Consider the following 15,936-nt stretch of genomic DNA (forward strand, 5'->3'; position numbering starts at 1 on the left):
GTCCGAGTGTCAGGGGAACTGATCTTCAGGTAAGAAGTTATGACCTGCAGTCTATCTGGGTCAGATATAAACCAAGTTTAGGTGGAGTTTATTTTCGTTGTGCTGACTTTTACAGTCAGTTAGAATAACTCGTACTGCGCACTAACTAGCATGACTGGGTGGGTGCTATGATGTTACTGATAGTGAACTTTATTTTATTCATAAGGTTAGTTAGTAGAGTTGCCAACCGTCCCGTAAAAAGAGAAAATATTACGCGTTTCGTATTGAGGCCAAAAGGAACACAGTTTGTCCCGTACTTCAGCTAGAATGGAAAAAGACACAAAGCTGGAGTCCTTCTGTGTCTTTACGCTGCACAGCTGTTTCTTCTTCTCTCATTCTCTCCCCTCCCTCTCCTGCTGCTACTTCAATCATGAAACTGATCAATGATCAGCTGATCGGCTTTTCTCTCTTGTTTGTTTATCTCCCACTTTGCGCCAAAAAGAGGAAACCAGCGGATGTCGCGCTAAACAACAGCACCACATTTAAGCTTGATCAGCTGTTGTTAAAATTTTGTTAATATTACCTTTTAGTATCAGCTGATGTTTGCTGGAGCCAGAACTGTAAAAGCTGCTGGTCATGATATCAGTTTGAATATGTGGTGAGAGGGAAGCATGAAGATGATACTAGGAGATGTCCTTACTGAATCATCACTGCTGAAGAGGTGATGGAGAAACAGGTTTTTAGCTTTTAGGTGACATAAATGACTTGAAAGGAAGTTAGGAACTATTTCTGAGAGACAAATAACACCAGGATCCTTTTTTTATGTAGCTGACTACTGGTAACTGTGCAGGGGCGGGTCTAGCAAAGTTTTGCCAGGGGGCCAGGTAGGGCATTAACCCTTTAAAGCCGGTCGGAGTGGGCACGCTCCGTTTTGCGTAACTATTTTTAAATCCCTGTAGAACCAGAACCGTGGAAGCTAGCGCAATAATTTTTTTTGCATATGAAACCGGGGGAGTTGTACTTACATCTTATGCCATCAGCTTGTCCTAGGTCACAGTTTCCTTCCACATATAGCTTTGCAAAACTTGCATAAAAAGTGCTTGCAGGAACAAAAACATAATATTCCAGAAACATGCTTCGCCAATCTGATCAGCTGTTTGTAACACTTCCCACATTGAAACCGATGTCAGCGCGAACGATCGCATGTCCGCCATTTCCTGCCCGAAACCGGAAGTGACGTCATTTTCGCGGAAAATGTAGTTTTTTACCTTAAAAGCCTATACTGGTGTTTTTATAAGTCATGGTTGACTTTATGCTTTTCTGAATAGTTGCTGGGATGCTTAGAACTCGAATTGCACTGCTTAAAATAGTTTATTTTGATGCACATGCTGTTTTCTTTGCAGATTTGCATCATAGGATTGTTTTTCGTTTTTCCTGCAGTATATAAAAATTGGTGTATCTCAAAAATAAAACTATGAAGACACTCAAAATAAATTTGCTGTTGTTGTAAACTATTTTTTGCAACTTTTTTGTATTTAAAGTTTTGAGGGATAAGCCTCTTAAATTTCTCCAAGTAGAAATATATGTAAAAAAACAAAAACGATTTTAAATTTTTTTGTAGTTTATTGCACATTTTTTTGCAATTAATGTAGTTACTATGGACTTAATGCATACATATTATTAAAACATGGGCTGTAACAGTTGTATTGATGTATAGCAACTTGAAATGCTCCCAAAAATGGCACTACAGCATGTAAAAATATACAGTAAGCTCTGGCGGCCTTGGTTCTATGGTAGGTCTTAAAGGGTTAACAGGGAAAGGGGGGCACAAAGAAATACTTTTCTTTCTTATTCTCATTTAAAATATCTACTTTCAACAAATAATTATCTGAATCTTACAACAAACGGTTGATAGATTGATACATATATACCATCAAGACAGTGTACATCACTGTCACAACAGCATTTGCTTTCATTCAAAGGCTTTATGGTTTTTCCTATAATGGTGGGCCGGTCTCTAGTCAAAATGCCTGGGCTAATTTTTTGTCCCAGTCCAGCCCTGTATGTGGCTCATCTGCAGTCTGGAGTTACCTACATCTCCCTACTCGGAAGGCAGAATTTCCGAGTTCTGAGTACAATCGAAAGCACCACGACTGCAGTTTTTGTGTTGGATGTAAAAAGTGCACGTGACGCTGTGACGTAGGCTAGAATCATGGCAGCAGTCGACGACGGTCCAGGCGTGGGATTTCTCTCGTGGAAATATGCACATTATTTTTTTCCTTTCTGTTGGTAGGTAGCACAGTGCACTTGTGGCAGGATAGTGCTAACATGTAAGCAAGCTAGAAGACTGGCAATCTTGCTGGGTATCCAGTTAGGGAAGCAACACATTAACAAGAGAATTCTGGGTAAAACCAAAGTTACTTTCCCTAGTAACTAGTTACTTTGAAAGTAACGAGTAACTTGAAGTAACTGAGTTACTTTTGATAGAAGTAACTAGTAATGTAACTAAGTTACTAATTTAAAGTAACTTACCCAACACTGATGATAACACATCTGACCGGCATGAAGTCTTTTTCTGTACCAACAAGGTGATTCTGGGCAGTGTGTCCTTAAAAACATTTGAGTAAACTTGGCAAGTGGAGGACAAAAGAAGTATGTACAGCATCTGAAAGTCATGTCATCAAGAATCAGGAAAAAATCCAGAAGAGACCTAACACAGGACATGAGAGATGCATCTGGCCTGTCAGTTGATCCATCTACTGTAGGAAGCTATTCAGACCATTTCTGATCAGAAATGGTCTGAATGGAAGGGTGGCTCTCAAGAAGTAATTCTTAAGGAAAGCGAAATGAGTGTCAACAGGTCTAATGGAGTGATACATCCAAATTTGAAATTTTTGGCTAGAAGAGAGCGTGAGTGTCTACAGCCATCTGTAAAACACAGGCTCTGTCATGGTTTGGGGTTGCATTTCACCCATTGGTGTTTGGGATCTTGTCAAAGTTGATGGAATTATAAATGCAGAAATGTACCATCATATTTGAATTGAAAATGCAAGACCATCTGGAAGGCATCTGACTCCTAGTGGTTTCAATTATGAGTATGACAATGATCACAAACACTGTGTGTTTGTGAAAAGAAAAAACATACCTGGATAGAAAAACACACAATGGAACACTATTAGTCATGGATTGGCCTCCCCAGGGCCTGGACCTCAACGTTAATGAAGCAATGAGGGATCCAACTAAGACTTTTATAATGTCCCTCAAGAATCCTGGGGAAATATTCCTAAAGACTACTTAAAGAAATTATTAGAAAGCCTGCCTAAGAGAGTTCAGGCTTTGCCAAAGAAAGCAGGAGGTCATGCCAAATACTGACTTTCAAGCTTGCTAGAATTGTGCAAACTCTGTTTTTGCCTTAGTATATCTCCATTTATGTTTGCGAATCATTCACTGAATCACTGCAGCTATTTGCCATTTTCCTGGCAAAATATAAAGAAATGTGGCTCAAGACTTTTGCACAGTACCCGTATGCGCCCCAAATCAACTCACCCCAAATGATCCCTTAATCGACTGGAACTCAGAGTCATATTAGAGAGGCACTTCTGGTGCGAGCAGGGTGTCATTTGTCATACATATTGCTCAAGATTTATACTTGAGGCTAATAGTCTTTTTGTTCACTTCTGCCTTTGTCACACTTGCTCCCAAATTTTTCCCTCTTCTCTAATTAGCCCCTTTATGCTTGCTCTTGCACTTGAAATCTTTCACTCTCTTCTGTGCATATTCACCCCCACACTCTGTCTGCCACTGCCTCTCCATCTCTCCGTCATCTCTCTCTTATAGAGATGGATGAAAGGGGATATCAGGGAGCCTGGGTGGAGAGCTCAGCTGATAGGCTGAATCAAGGCAGGTCATTTACTCACCACAAGCCCATCCATCCTGAAACCCACACATACCCACTTAAAAACACGCACACATACCTTTACTCACCTCATACTTTCCCACAAACACATTGCGTCTAAATGACTTCCATCTCTCTAGGTGTATTATTTCACTCCTAGGAAGCCTGGCCAGAGTTTAAATATTCAAGCTGACTGGAGCAAAGGGATCTTTTCCATCAGGAATTTGTTCTTTCACACATTCTTGAGCATGCACATTCACCCAAACGAAAATGCACACATGGTCTAAGACTAAGAAATATCACACATAGTCAGGCATGCACCCCGTGCTCAAAGCTCTAGACATCTCATTACTGGCATGGTGTGCTTTCATCGCTGGGGTATTGTGAATGAATGCGTCCCTCCTGAAGTTTTTGCTGTTTGCAGCTCTGTTCCCCGTGGGCTGACTGTTAATGACATCGCGCCATTCTGCATCTGTACTTGGGAAACTGTTAGTATGATACTCCTGGTAACTAAATAATGTTCCCATCTCACAAGTCCAGCTGCCTGCTGGTCAAATTACAGCCAAGCGAGAGGCTATTTTCTGCCCTGCGCCACTGCATCTAAAACAGCTTAGTTTACCCCCAACGTGATGGCATGATTACTCCAAATGCTTGACGCCACCTCCGGCAGGTTAGCAAATCAGTGAGCGAGGAAGATAAAACTGGACAGCAAGAAGTGAGAGAGTCATGATCTTGGAAATCATGGTGATGGGAAGCCAGTGAAAGGTGTTCATGAAAGAGCAGGCGCACGCTGCCGCTCCTTCCTTTTGGTTATTGACAGATGTGCGGCGTAATCAGAATACAGCATGTATCCGCTACTGTAGGGCAGATGGATGAGGCAGGGGGAAAAATGCGATTACAGTAGCAATCATAACTCAGATTAGCCTTCCTCTGTACCTCTCTCCACTGTTCAACACGGGAATCAATCACCATCACATTCACTACGCTGCCTCATATCACACACAGGGCCGCACCAAAAGGACAAATATTATTCTCTCTGGTAGAGAAAACAACATTGTCTATAGAGCAAGGACAACAATCGCTCTCTTTAATAAATAACGGCAGCTATTATGATCATAAATAGTGAGGGGGCCAGAGGCTGTTTGTAGGGGGGAGGATGATACATGAATCCATTCAGCATATTTCTGCTGTGGGCTTGTAACTCTGCAACTGAGGGGATCAAAGGATCTCCTGACAAAAGAGGCGCAGATGCAGCGTGCTGAGATGACAGCCTTCACCAATGCTAGAAGTGCACTCAGCACTAACATTGGCTGACTAGAGACCTGACTAACCAGTCCAGAACAGCACATTTAGTCCCCCCCTGCTGTTTCCTCTATCTGATTATTATTGATGACATCAGGACATTCGCAAACCCGTGGAGGCTCATTAAAACAGAAGTCAACTGATAATGAAAGTGAACACTCTGCACTGGATTACTTAATTTACTCAACACGACTATCACAGAAGAATTTGCATGCTTTGATATGTGCTTGCTTTTTAGCTATTCCCCCTGGATCGCCATTTGATTAAACTGTGGAATCATGTAGCAAAAACTTCTTCATGAGTAAAGCCCAAAGCACTTGGCTGGTTTGAGTATGTGATCAGTCTGTCTGGATTTGTGTGTCATAATGTGCTTGTGTGTGCGTTGTATCCTCCTGGTCCTTTCTGTTCTACAGTAGCTCGCAAGGCTTCAGGGAATGGAGAAAAAACAAAACGCTGATGTGCTCTGTGTCTTGATCATTCAAATTAAATTGAAACCACGCTGAGAACAATATTCCATCAAATGGTTTGTAAATTATAGACATTCACATTCATCATGCAAATACTCTTGCAGACACCCTCACACCCAGACAAATAGTTAGCATACCTGTACACGTATACACGTTTTAACTCACACAAACACTTCCACGCTGCTACAGTTGGTTTGCCACCAACATGCACAATGAACGAAACCCCTTTTATTTCAGTTCTCTCTCTCCCCCACGCAGAACGATTCCCATAAACCGAGAGCCTGGAGATAAAGAGAAGACATGGCCTGTCAAGGCTTTTATGGCTTTTCCTACAATCGCTCAGGATTACAGTGGTATTTTTATGATGTTGCAGTACAGCCCCCAATTCTCCTAACACGCCACACCACCAAGGAAACTAACAAGGCCCTTATGTTTAATGGGCTCAACACGCTCATACCTCCAGCGGTCTTCAAATCGTCATAGCTACGAGCTGCCCAAGCAATGAGCAACCATTTCCCTCTAATCAAACCTAATTCAAAGTGTGCTTTACACTTTATGCCTGCTGTTTCATCCTGCTCCCCCAAGGGCCACAGTCTCTTGTATACTTTTCCGCTCGATCACCGTATTGAAGATGGTGGGTGGAATTGGATGGTGTTACGGCCCTAGCAGGGCCTCCTCCTGAAGGTGCCTGTGTGGGCGTGTCCCACCACCTCTTCTGCCTGAGGTGCCACCTTTCCCTGTAACACAGCTGACTCACATCAGTAATTAAAAGTATTTAAGCCCAGGGAAAGGTGAGCTCTGGGCCAGAGTGCCATTTTGTGTGGTGTTTGCAGCTAGTGAGCTGTCTGTGTTTTGTGGTGATTGCAGCTAGTGAGCTGTCTGTGTTTTGTGGTGATTGCAGCTAGTGAGCTGTCTGTGTTTTGTGGTGATTGCAGCTAGTGAGCTGCGCTTTCCTTTTGACTTTGCTTTATTGACCAACGCCTGAGTTTTGTTTGTTTTTCTTAAATGGTGATAGCGGCTTGTCCGTCTCTCTTAGTTGAGCTACTTTAATAAAACTCTTTAATTTAACCCTTTTGCCTCCTTGACTCCTTTTTCTGACCTGGACACCTTTTGTTACTTCCCCCTCACCGCCTAGACCCCTCAGGGGAACGTAACAAGTGGGGGCTCGTCCGGGATCGTTGAAAAGGGAGTTTTGAGTTGGAATTGGTTTTTGATTATCTTGGGGTTTTTTTTCGCCTTTAGAGGTTCAACTTCCCAGTTTAGTTAGGTGAGTGTCCAGCTGAGCTTCGTTTTAAGTTCTTCCTTCGGGCACTCTTTTGTTATTTTGCCTTTTTTATTTTCGGAGTAATCCTGGGCGGGGATTAGTTCCCTGTTGGGGGTAGGCAATTCAGGGCTCCGGTCGCTGAAGTTCTGCCTTTCAAGTTGCCTCGAGCCCAGAACAGAATGAAAGGAAAACAGACCAGTGTTTTCAGTAAATAAAATAGTCTTTATTATAGATCATCTTAACATAAAGAGCCGGCAACGCCGTTTTACCAATAACACTTGGAAAAAGAGAAAAAGGGTTGCAACAACAAAGAACACAACAACCAAACAAAAACTCCACACCACGAGGAGGTACTTCCAGGGGCCCACAAGCTCACCCTGTCACTAACAGCAGCTGGCTTTACTGCTGCCAAGGCCCACAAGCCCACACTACTCACGCAAAGCAGCTATGCTGTTTCCACAACTCCACACTTTGAGCAGGCTAATCACACACAACGCAGAGACACCAGAGAACACCCCACCCTGTTCACAGCTCATCCCCAGCTTATATGACCTCAGAGAGGTGATAGCTGACTGGGCCCAGGTGGCAAACGAGGCTAATCAGAAGCAGCTGTGTCCTGGGGAGAGAGAAGAGCAAGAGAGAGACAGAGGGGTGGAGCAAAAGAGGAGGAGGCGGAGAAAAACACCACACCCACACAAGGGCAGTATCAGGAGGCCCAGCTAGGGCCGTAACAGATGGAGTCAGGGTTTTGCATATATAATTCAGTGGTGACAATCAGAAAGACATGGCACTGTCTCCATCAACAGTTAACTGTGAAACAAGATTTAGCCATCCTTTAGTCTGTGGCCAGTCCCGTGGTGGAGCCTAATAGTGTGTATCTTACTGCTTATCACTGTTTCTCTGAGCCAACAGGCTGTTATGCTTAGATAACCATAGTCATTTGCTGTGTTAAGTGGCTGATTGCTTCACAGTCGTGTTTTGCGTGCATGTGTGAGTGTGTGCCATGCTTTCATGCATGTGTGAGCACGTAAATGTAATTTGCTCGCCTGCGTGTGTATTGCAGTTAGGTGTGCGCACATTGCCACTTTTGCCTCAGCTGCATATGTTTGTGTAGCAGTGCCAGCTTCTTTCCAACACCAAGCTTAGCTCCAGTCCCCGGCAGCATGGCTGAGTAAGATTAAAGTCACCCATATTACACTTACCGCCAGGAGACGTAAGGAAATTAGAAGAAAATTAAACAATGCCATTTGCATACAATTACTCAACAGCAAAGCAAACAGCCCAGTTAGCCACTGTCTGGTCAACTAAAAAGTGCGGCTGTCAGTGTTGCTTTATGCAAACAGCTTTGACTAGCCTTATTCAGTCATGGGTGTTATTTGGACTGTGAGGGTAAAAAATTGCACAAATTCAACAGCTTTTTTATTCATTGTGTATGCGTTAATGCAAGTGTATGATGTTCAGTGCCCATGTTTTCATTCGCCAGTTGTGCACTGAGGGTTAAATCGCTCCGCTTAAGTTGGATTTAGATTATTTTATGTGTGCGTGTAAACCTGCATTTGCTGACATTTTAGTCTGACATTCAGCTTTCAATCCTCAGTTTTCATCTCAGGTGTTTGAAATGTAAGGCTGGCATCCTGCAGAGAAAATATTTCTCTGTCTTCCTCAAGACACGCATGCACTCTACCATCACTATCTCTCGTGTTCCTTTGTGTTGCAGACACATTCAGATGCAAACTATCGCCTTTTACCTCCTTTCACAAACACGGATATTAAACCACATATCAATTTCTCTTCCCGCTTTCATCTCAAACATATATTCCCATCTACATCCGAATTTCTCTTCCTCTGTCTCTCTTCCTATCTCTCATTCCATCCTCCCTACGTACAGGCAACTCGCCTGGTGACAGTCGGGGTAAAATATTAATGTGTTCAGTGAAGTGTTGTTGTCTGGAGTGCTGCCCTGACCATGAGCTTTGTTCCTGGACAGAGGAAAAAGCTAAGCAGCCATTCAGAGGCTCAGGCAGAGGTCCATGCAGCTGGATGTAGCAGCGAGGACAACTCCAAGCAGGGCCTCACTCTATCCACCACTGCTTAGCTCAATGCAAATGAGTAATGACCGCAATGTTAAACCCAACTAGAGCTAGAGTGTGCTTTTGCAATAAATCAAGCTGCAGCAAGGTAAAGTGATCCGTTGCCTGAAGCAGTGACGGAAGGCCAAGCAGAGACATCTGGTTTTTAAGTGCTTCAGCTTGGGCCTTTTTGCCTCCTTCAACAAACCAAATTCTCAAATACAAACACAGAAAATGCACTTGCTCCCATGTCCCACCCCTTTGCTTTTCCTTCCAACTTACTTTTAATAAGCTTTGAAACTGCAGGTGCTGCTGTTTTTTCTGTGCTTATTTTTTTATTTCTTTTTTTGTTCAGGGAAATCTTTTTTCCTCCCCCATTTTTGGCTCTCGAAAGTCTACAACTGAGTGCACGCCTTTGAGTCTCCCAGCTTTTCTTATGGAGACCTAAATAAGGAATGAGCTAACTAACTGAGAGCTGCTACCTCCTGTTCTGATTCAACGCACTCCTGTCGGTTTGCTTACTCCACATTGCCCAAAGATCCTTTTGGGTTTATGCTCACACCTTGGTGTGTTTGCACTGTATCTGTGTCTGCTTGTTTTTGCCTACTGCGTGTGCGCCTCTCTGCTGCCTGGGAGTGTTAGGTTTGCAGTTTGTTTGAAGACCTGAAAATCATTGGCTAACAGCACACTGGAACTGTTAAGTAGAAGCAAAGGTTTAGTTCAAGGATCCTAATTTGCAGATGTGTGAAAGGGGCTATGGATTTTATATTTCATTGGAATAATGCTGACACTCTTTTAGCTTTGCTTATCTTGCATCCTTAGTTCTGAGTCTTTCTAACCTCATGCTTGTGGATAGAGCTTTTACCTGAGAATAGAAAAAGATAAGAGCATACGCACAAAAGCACACACACATACACACACTGGAGGTCCTTACAGGTGAAAATCTAGCGCTGCTTAGCGAATCCATTACAGTTCTAACTCAGCCTGAAAAAGTCCTGTGTACTTTACAAATAGATAAACCTGGGTCTGGACCTGAGTCGCACAGAGGGGCTCAGAACTACAGCTAGCAAGATCAGGACTGTTTGTCTGTAGCTGGTCCCTGCACTCCAAAGCAAATTCCACAAAATAGCACAGAAGTGAATCTGTGTTTCAGAAGAAGCCTGCCAACACACGTTAAACTTCCTAGTTCCAGACAGCACAGCCACTTTTAATCTTGACATCGTAGCAAATATGCCACATGTATTCCTCTAGATAATGACTCAGGTGTCCTCAGGTCCGCTAAATTCAAAGTCTGGTACGTAAAATAATAAAATCAGACTCAACCCGAGGCAAGAACACCGGGATGTCAAAAACAACACAGATTCATGCAGACAGCTCGAAGTGAAGACTGTTGTAAGTATTCACAAGCCAGAATGCAACCATATACATATGCATACATTAAATCTGGTGTGCCACTGGGATAAACACTGATGTTTCCAGCTTATTTTGAAGACACGCTGGATTAAGCTGGAGCGATGGCTGACTGGCAGAGCTTTCATTGTTCTGGATACATTGCAATACTTAAAAATGCTATATATAGGGTTTTGAAGAGCTTTTCAGCTTTTTTTTTTTTGAGAATGAGTGGCAAATGCCTCCTTTTTATAATCCAAAAAAGAACACAGTGTGCATGTGTGTTTAATAGAAAAGCATAATGACGAATAAAAGGCTGACTGGCAGTAAGCTGTTAGAAGCTTACTATGAGTTGGCATCAGCAGCTAGGTCATTGAATCATTTTATCTTACACTGCAACACTGTGACATAAGCAGGAAGATATGAGATTCAAAAGTTTGAATTACGCAGCAAGGTGTGTTTGATGTATTTGCTTGGCCAGTGCAGTGCCTTGCCAACTTACCTTACTAAGAGTTGTTTTCGAAGAATTTTGTTTGCTTGAGTCCTTAAGGCTGGCAATCGCAATTACATTTTATTTTTAACTAAGGTTTTGGCTTCCAAAATTTCTGAAAACAAGATAATTGAGGTTAGAAAAATGTGCTACATTCTGCTTCACAATGATGCTCTCATTCCTGCATTGGAAATCCAGTGCAACTGTTTCATTTACAACACTGGATTTTTTCCTTACCTAAAAGCCAAAGTTTAGTAGCTACCACGCTCTGTTTAGATGTGTTTAATGCTGCCCATGTTTATTTTTATCTCATTTTTTGCCAATTTGCAAAAGCCCGTGGAAATGAGCATTGTTATCTACTCCAGTGAAGTGTAACCACACTTTTAAAATTTTAGTTCTCTCCACAATTATCACTAAGAGCAGTGTGTCTGTGTGTGTTCTCCAGCGAGTCATTGCTACCCCTGACCCTTGAACACAGGCTCAGGGAGAGATCTCTCCTCGGGATTGGCTATAGCAAAACTGCATTACAGAAGAATTTCTTGATCTTATTGCAAAAGTAGAAAAGGAGTTGGTGAGATAAAATGGTGTTATATCAGGCTAGAGTATTTTCAGCATACAAAGCTGAAGGTGTCTGTTTGTTGGTGATCCTTCTTTTCTGATGTTGTTTCATGTTACATTACATCACCTTTGCACCAATACGCACATCAAAAACATGTGTCTTTTACTCTAATACCACAATTGTGATGAAACATTCAAATGCAGACAAGAAAGGATTATATTAATAACCAGAATAAGCCTTACTGATGTGCTTTTTCTTTTCTTTTTTTTAAGAACTTTCTCACTGGGTCCACTTGTGTGGATCACACATTCGACTTCCTACAAAACATTTTCAGAAGTCTTCCCTCTCAAGCCAAAACAGCAGAGTGCTTCCTTATCTTATGGGCTGGAACTCACGTCCTCTCGAAATGGCTCATATCGCCTTATCTCTCCAGAATCACATCACGGCCCCCATGTCTGCCTCTTCCGAGTTCTCTAATTTGCTTTCTCTTCTAACACCAGCAACTACAAACACAACTTCTTTAACGCCTTGCTGAGCTTTTGCTATTATTCTCACGTCCTCACCCTTGAAGTAGTTCTGCTGTCGTGCTCCCTGTAAATTGATCGTGAGCGCAGGCTAAATGCCTTAAATGTAATTGAAATTGTAAAAGAATCTCTTTAAAAGTCAAACAAGCTATCTATGATTGTGCTAGGAAAAAAAATAATGCTGGTACAAAACAGCTGACGCAGCAGTGAGATATCCCGCAGATGAACATTATCACAATTAATCTGACAGTGATAAATGCAGCAACAATTCGTCTCTCGTTTTCTAACAAGCTATGTAGACAAGGAACATAATTTACAGCTTTTTCTCCATTATGCAGACTCAGTCTGTTCCGATTTTTGTAGCCTCTGATAATTTTTTCAGGACAGGAATCATAACATAACCATACATTTAGTCGAATATTAATATTTAAGCGCTAGCTTAGATAGATCGTACTCAGAGGAATTTAGGATGAGAGCAGATATAGATTTACATACTAATTCCTCCAGCTGCCTTGAGGCGCTCTGTTGATCTTCTATCGTCACATTTTCTGTATATGCATAATATTAGTTTTATTCCTATCAGAAATACACTGAATAAAACTTGCACCTGTAGGCACTACCTTCCCATCTCTATTAGTCTCTGTCATCCATTACCATCTCGCCAACAACCCCCACTTACCAGATACCCCCACATTTCTAGCTCCCCTGCGGAGTTCAAACGAGAAGACCTATCTTCAGTTGTCCCCTTGCACACACCTGGGCCTTTCCGGGAAGACAAACATACGGCATTAATTCATCCATGTCTCTCCAGACTTCAAATATTTTTTCTCTGACTCTCTTAAGAGACTCAAGGACTTTCAGCAGAGGGTTGCGCTGTTTACTCTGTACTCCTGGGTGGGATATTTCCACTTGAATAAATGTGTCTCAGTGTGGGTTACATCTGTGTTCAGATAGCTTATCTTCAGATATACAGGCATGTGTGTGCTTTCCACAAGTGTTTCTGGACATAAGCTCGTAGATTAATAGTATACAGATTCAATTAGGTAACTTCTGTGTGTGTTTTATTTTATAGTGCACAGACGTCTTTCTGGATATATGTTACAAAGATCCTGAAAATGTGTATGCATTTGTGCCAGAGGATGTTCTTCTATTCATTTGGGTGGAGCCATTCAAAGCAAACTTCAGGTCATGTTAAGCTAAACTTTGAGCTCTTTATATAAAAGCAGTCTCCCCCCTCAACCTTGCCTGGAGCACTGATAGGATGAAAAATGGATAGAAACCCCAAAGGAAGGAAGGGGAAGGTCCATCTGTGAGCTGCATTCAACAGTATGAAACAAGCTAGTGTTTTCAGTGGGGTTTGGAAATGTGGGCTTCTGGATGAACTGTGGATGCTACTGTTGTCTTGCCAAGCCAACTGTGATGTTGCAGATTAGATGCGAATCATTGACTCCTTGTTTGTATCAGTGCGACTCTTCTCATTCAGAGTGAGAGATAATGAACAAATGTGACTGATTGTTTCTGATCTGTGTTGCTGTAAATTACTGCCGCATCAGGAATTGTTTTGCAGAGCTCTGGTGCATACAAAAGCTACGTTTAATGTGATTTTATGTTATTCAGCCCAGAGGTGTTTAGTTTTGGTGATATCTATTAATCTCTGGTCTGATCTTGCTCTCTTATCTTCTTTCTCTTTTTGTTATTTGTTCTGTTTTTATATTTTTGTATTTTTTCTCCTAACTCTTTCACTGATCTACTTTGTTCTTTTGGTTCTTTCAACTCTTCTTATTTACTCCTATCCTCTGTCACAGAACCGATTTCACCTGCAGATGTCAGCCCGTGTGCCTCCATCAACCCTGGGAAGTTTGCTCCTTGCAGTTTTGCAGGGGGGAGATGGTGGGGATAGGGATAGAGGAAGTCGGGGGGACAGCTGGGGAGGAGCAGCTGTAATCTGCCCAGGCTGGGACGAAGGCGGTGATGGCTTACTGACCCACCTTCAGAAGTACAGTGGTTCAACCTGGCATTTGTGGGACATAATCAACCTGACTCGCATCACAGGGAGCAGAGATAGAAGAGGGGGGAGCAGTGAGGAGAGAAGGGAGGAGCAGATGGAAGAAGAGGCTTTGAAGCTCATCTCCACCCGTTTCCTGCGCTCCCCCTCACCTGTTTCGTCTGTTCTCCTCCTGGGATCCGACCCCGAGTGTCTATCCTCCGTCCTTCGGGCTGCTCAGCGTCTCGCACCATCACTACCAGCACTGCAGTGGATCATGGGATATCCCTTGTCTCCAGATTCGCTGCACACTTTAGGAGGTCCTCTTGGACTGTTAGCCTATGGGGAGGTCGGCCGCAAGCCAATAAGCTTCTATATACGGGATGCTTTGCAGCTGATTGGCCGGGCGGTCACTGCAGCAACCATGGTGAGGCCAGATTTGGCACTCACTCAGAACATGGTAAATTGCTATGACAAACCAAACCGACATGAACAGCCCTCTTCTGGACAATATCTAGCCAGGTAAGAATGTACAGGATACACCAACTAATTAAAGGGTTACTTCACATAAAAATGGCTAAAATAATGTCTTTGTTCACCTCTAATAATATTTAGCTATATAGGGTTTTTTGTAACAAATTACTCTATTTGGCAGCTTTGATCTGACTAGTGAGTACACACGACAGAGACAGCAAGTATATATTTTTTTGGTATACAGACTGACAGTGCAGGAACTGGTAATTCTTATTAGTCCTATGCAGTGTAGTTTGTTGCTATAGGCACCCTTACAGATAACAGTCGGGGGTATGGGTTGATTTGATGATGCTGATGCTGGCTATAAGCTTTCACTTTTACTTTAATCTCAATTTGGTTGTTTAGCAAAGTCTAGAATTAGTGCCTAGTGTTACTTGATCATCATTAAACCCCACTCTCTGTCAATGTTGATGCACTGAGATCAACTCCAGAGTTTTATGGTTTAGTTTAGAGATGATAGTAATACCTCCTCTAAAAATAAAATGTATTGTTTCAAATGGCATAAGACTAGCTTTATACTCTCTACAGTCTACACTCTATACTTCCCTGCAGCTACAGGTTCATCTTAAATGACTCCTGAGTTTCTGAATTTTTGCACATAGTTTTACTATTTAAATAACCGAATGATTCATAGAAGACAGTGAAAAACTGCATTTAAAATTCGCTGGTCACATCACTAAATACATGCTAGGTCGTTAGCTTTCTGAGTGACATTTTGACATTTTTGTGAGGAGTTACTGGCTCCACTTGTGGTACTGTATGCTCTGGTTGCTGCCCTTGTCTGTCCTTTGCACCATGGGGGTGGTAATTTCTGAATAGCACTGTCATACTGGAGGTGGGGAGGAGGTCTTTATGGCATACAGATTGGCAGACTGACACCAGAGGGGTTTTGTGTGTTTCTGTTTGCTGTTGCTCCAACTCCTGCAGCTTTCAAAAAAAGGCTTCTGACAGCTTTCACGGGTCTGACAAGGTGTGGTCTACGATGATAACCACTGACACATGGGGGAAAAAAACTGATTGAAATACACATTAAACCTTAAACATTTTCATTTGAAGCAGAAAAACGTAAATCCTCGCATTTGGACATGGAGTGCAAAAACCTATCACACTCGCATACTCTAGAAATCCTCTTGAGCAATATGTGGCTGATAGTGCATGATGCACTGAAGCCTGCTGCAATAAACTCACTGCAAAGTTAAATATTTTTCTCTAACAGTTGACATGGATATACTTCAAAGGGTACAATGGATAAAACAGCATGCATCCAAGTCATGTGATACTGGTGAGGGAAGGATTTGTGGTAGGAGCTGGGTCCACAGCAAATATTGAGCCCACGTGGTGCCTGCCAGCTGAGAGTGATCACAGACAACAGCCACATAATCACAAGCTGGATTCTCACAGCACTCTGTCCGCAAAGCAGTTTAGTTGAGCACTGGGATCTCAGAACCATGGGGCATGGAGGGCCACAGGCTTTTGTGGA

The 15,936-nt window shown here is 42.5% G+C and overlaps 1 protein-coding gene across 1 annotated transcript in view; it reads left to right on the forward strand.

The window, feature by feature from the left end:
• LOC146612186 (glutamate receptor ionotropic, NMDA 3B-like) overlaps positions 1 to 15,936 on the forward strand; it is a 92,321-nt gene that overhangs the window by 38,911 nt on the left and 37,474 nt on the right. The window contains exon 2 of the mRNA XM_085342666.1: positions 13,744 to 14,444. Within this exon, the coding sequence (XP_085198792.1) occupies positions 13,744 to 14,444 (701 nt within the window). The remainder of the gene's footprint in view (positions 1 to 13,743; positions 14,445 to 15,936) is intronic.

Source organism: Diplotaxodon limnothrissa, linkage group LG19 (assembly GCF_057381915.1).
Source record: "Diplotaxodon limnothrissa isolate DT_005_m linkage group LG19, D_limnothrissa_male_GT1.1, whole genome shotgun sequence".
Lineage (NCBI taxonomy): Eukaryota > Metazoa > Chordata > Actinopteri > Cichliformes > Cichlidae > Diplotaxodon > Diplotaxodon limnothrissa.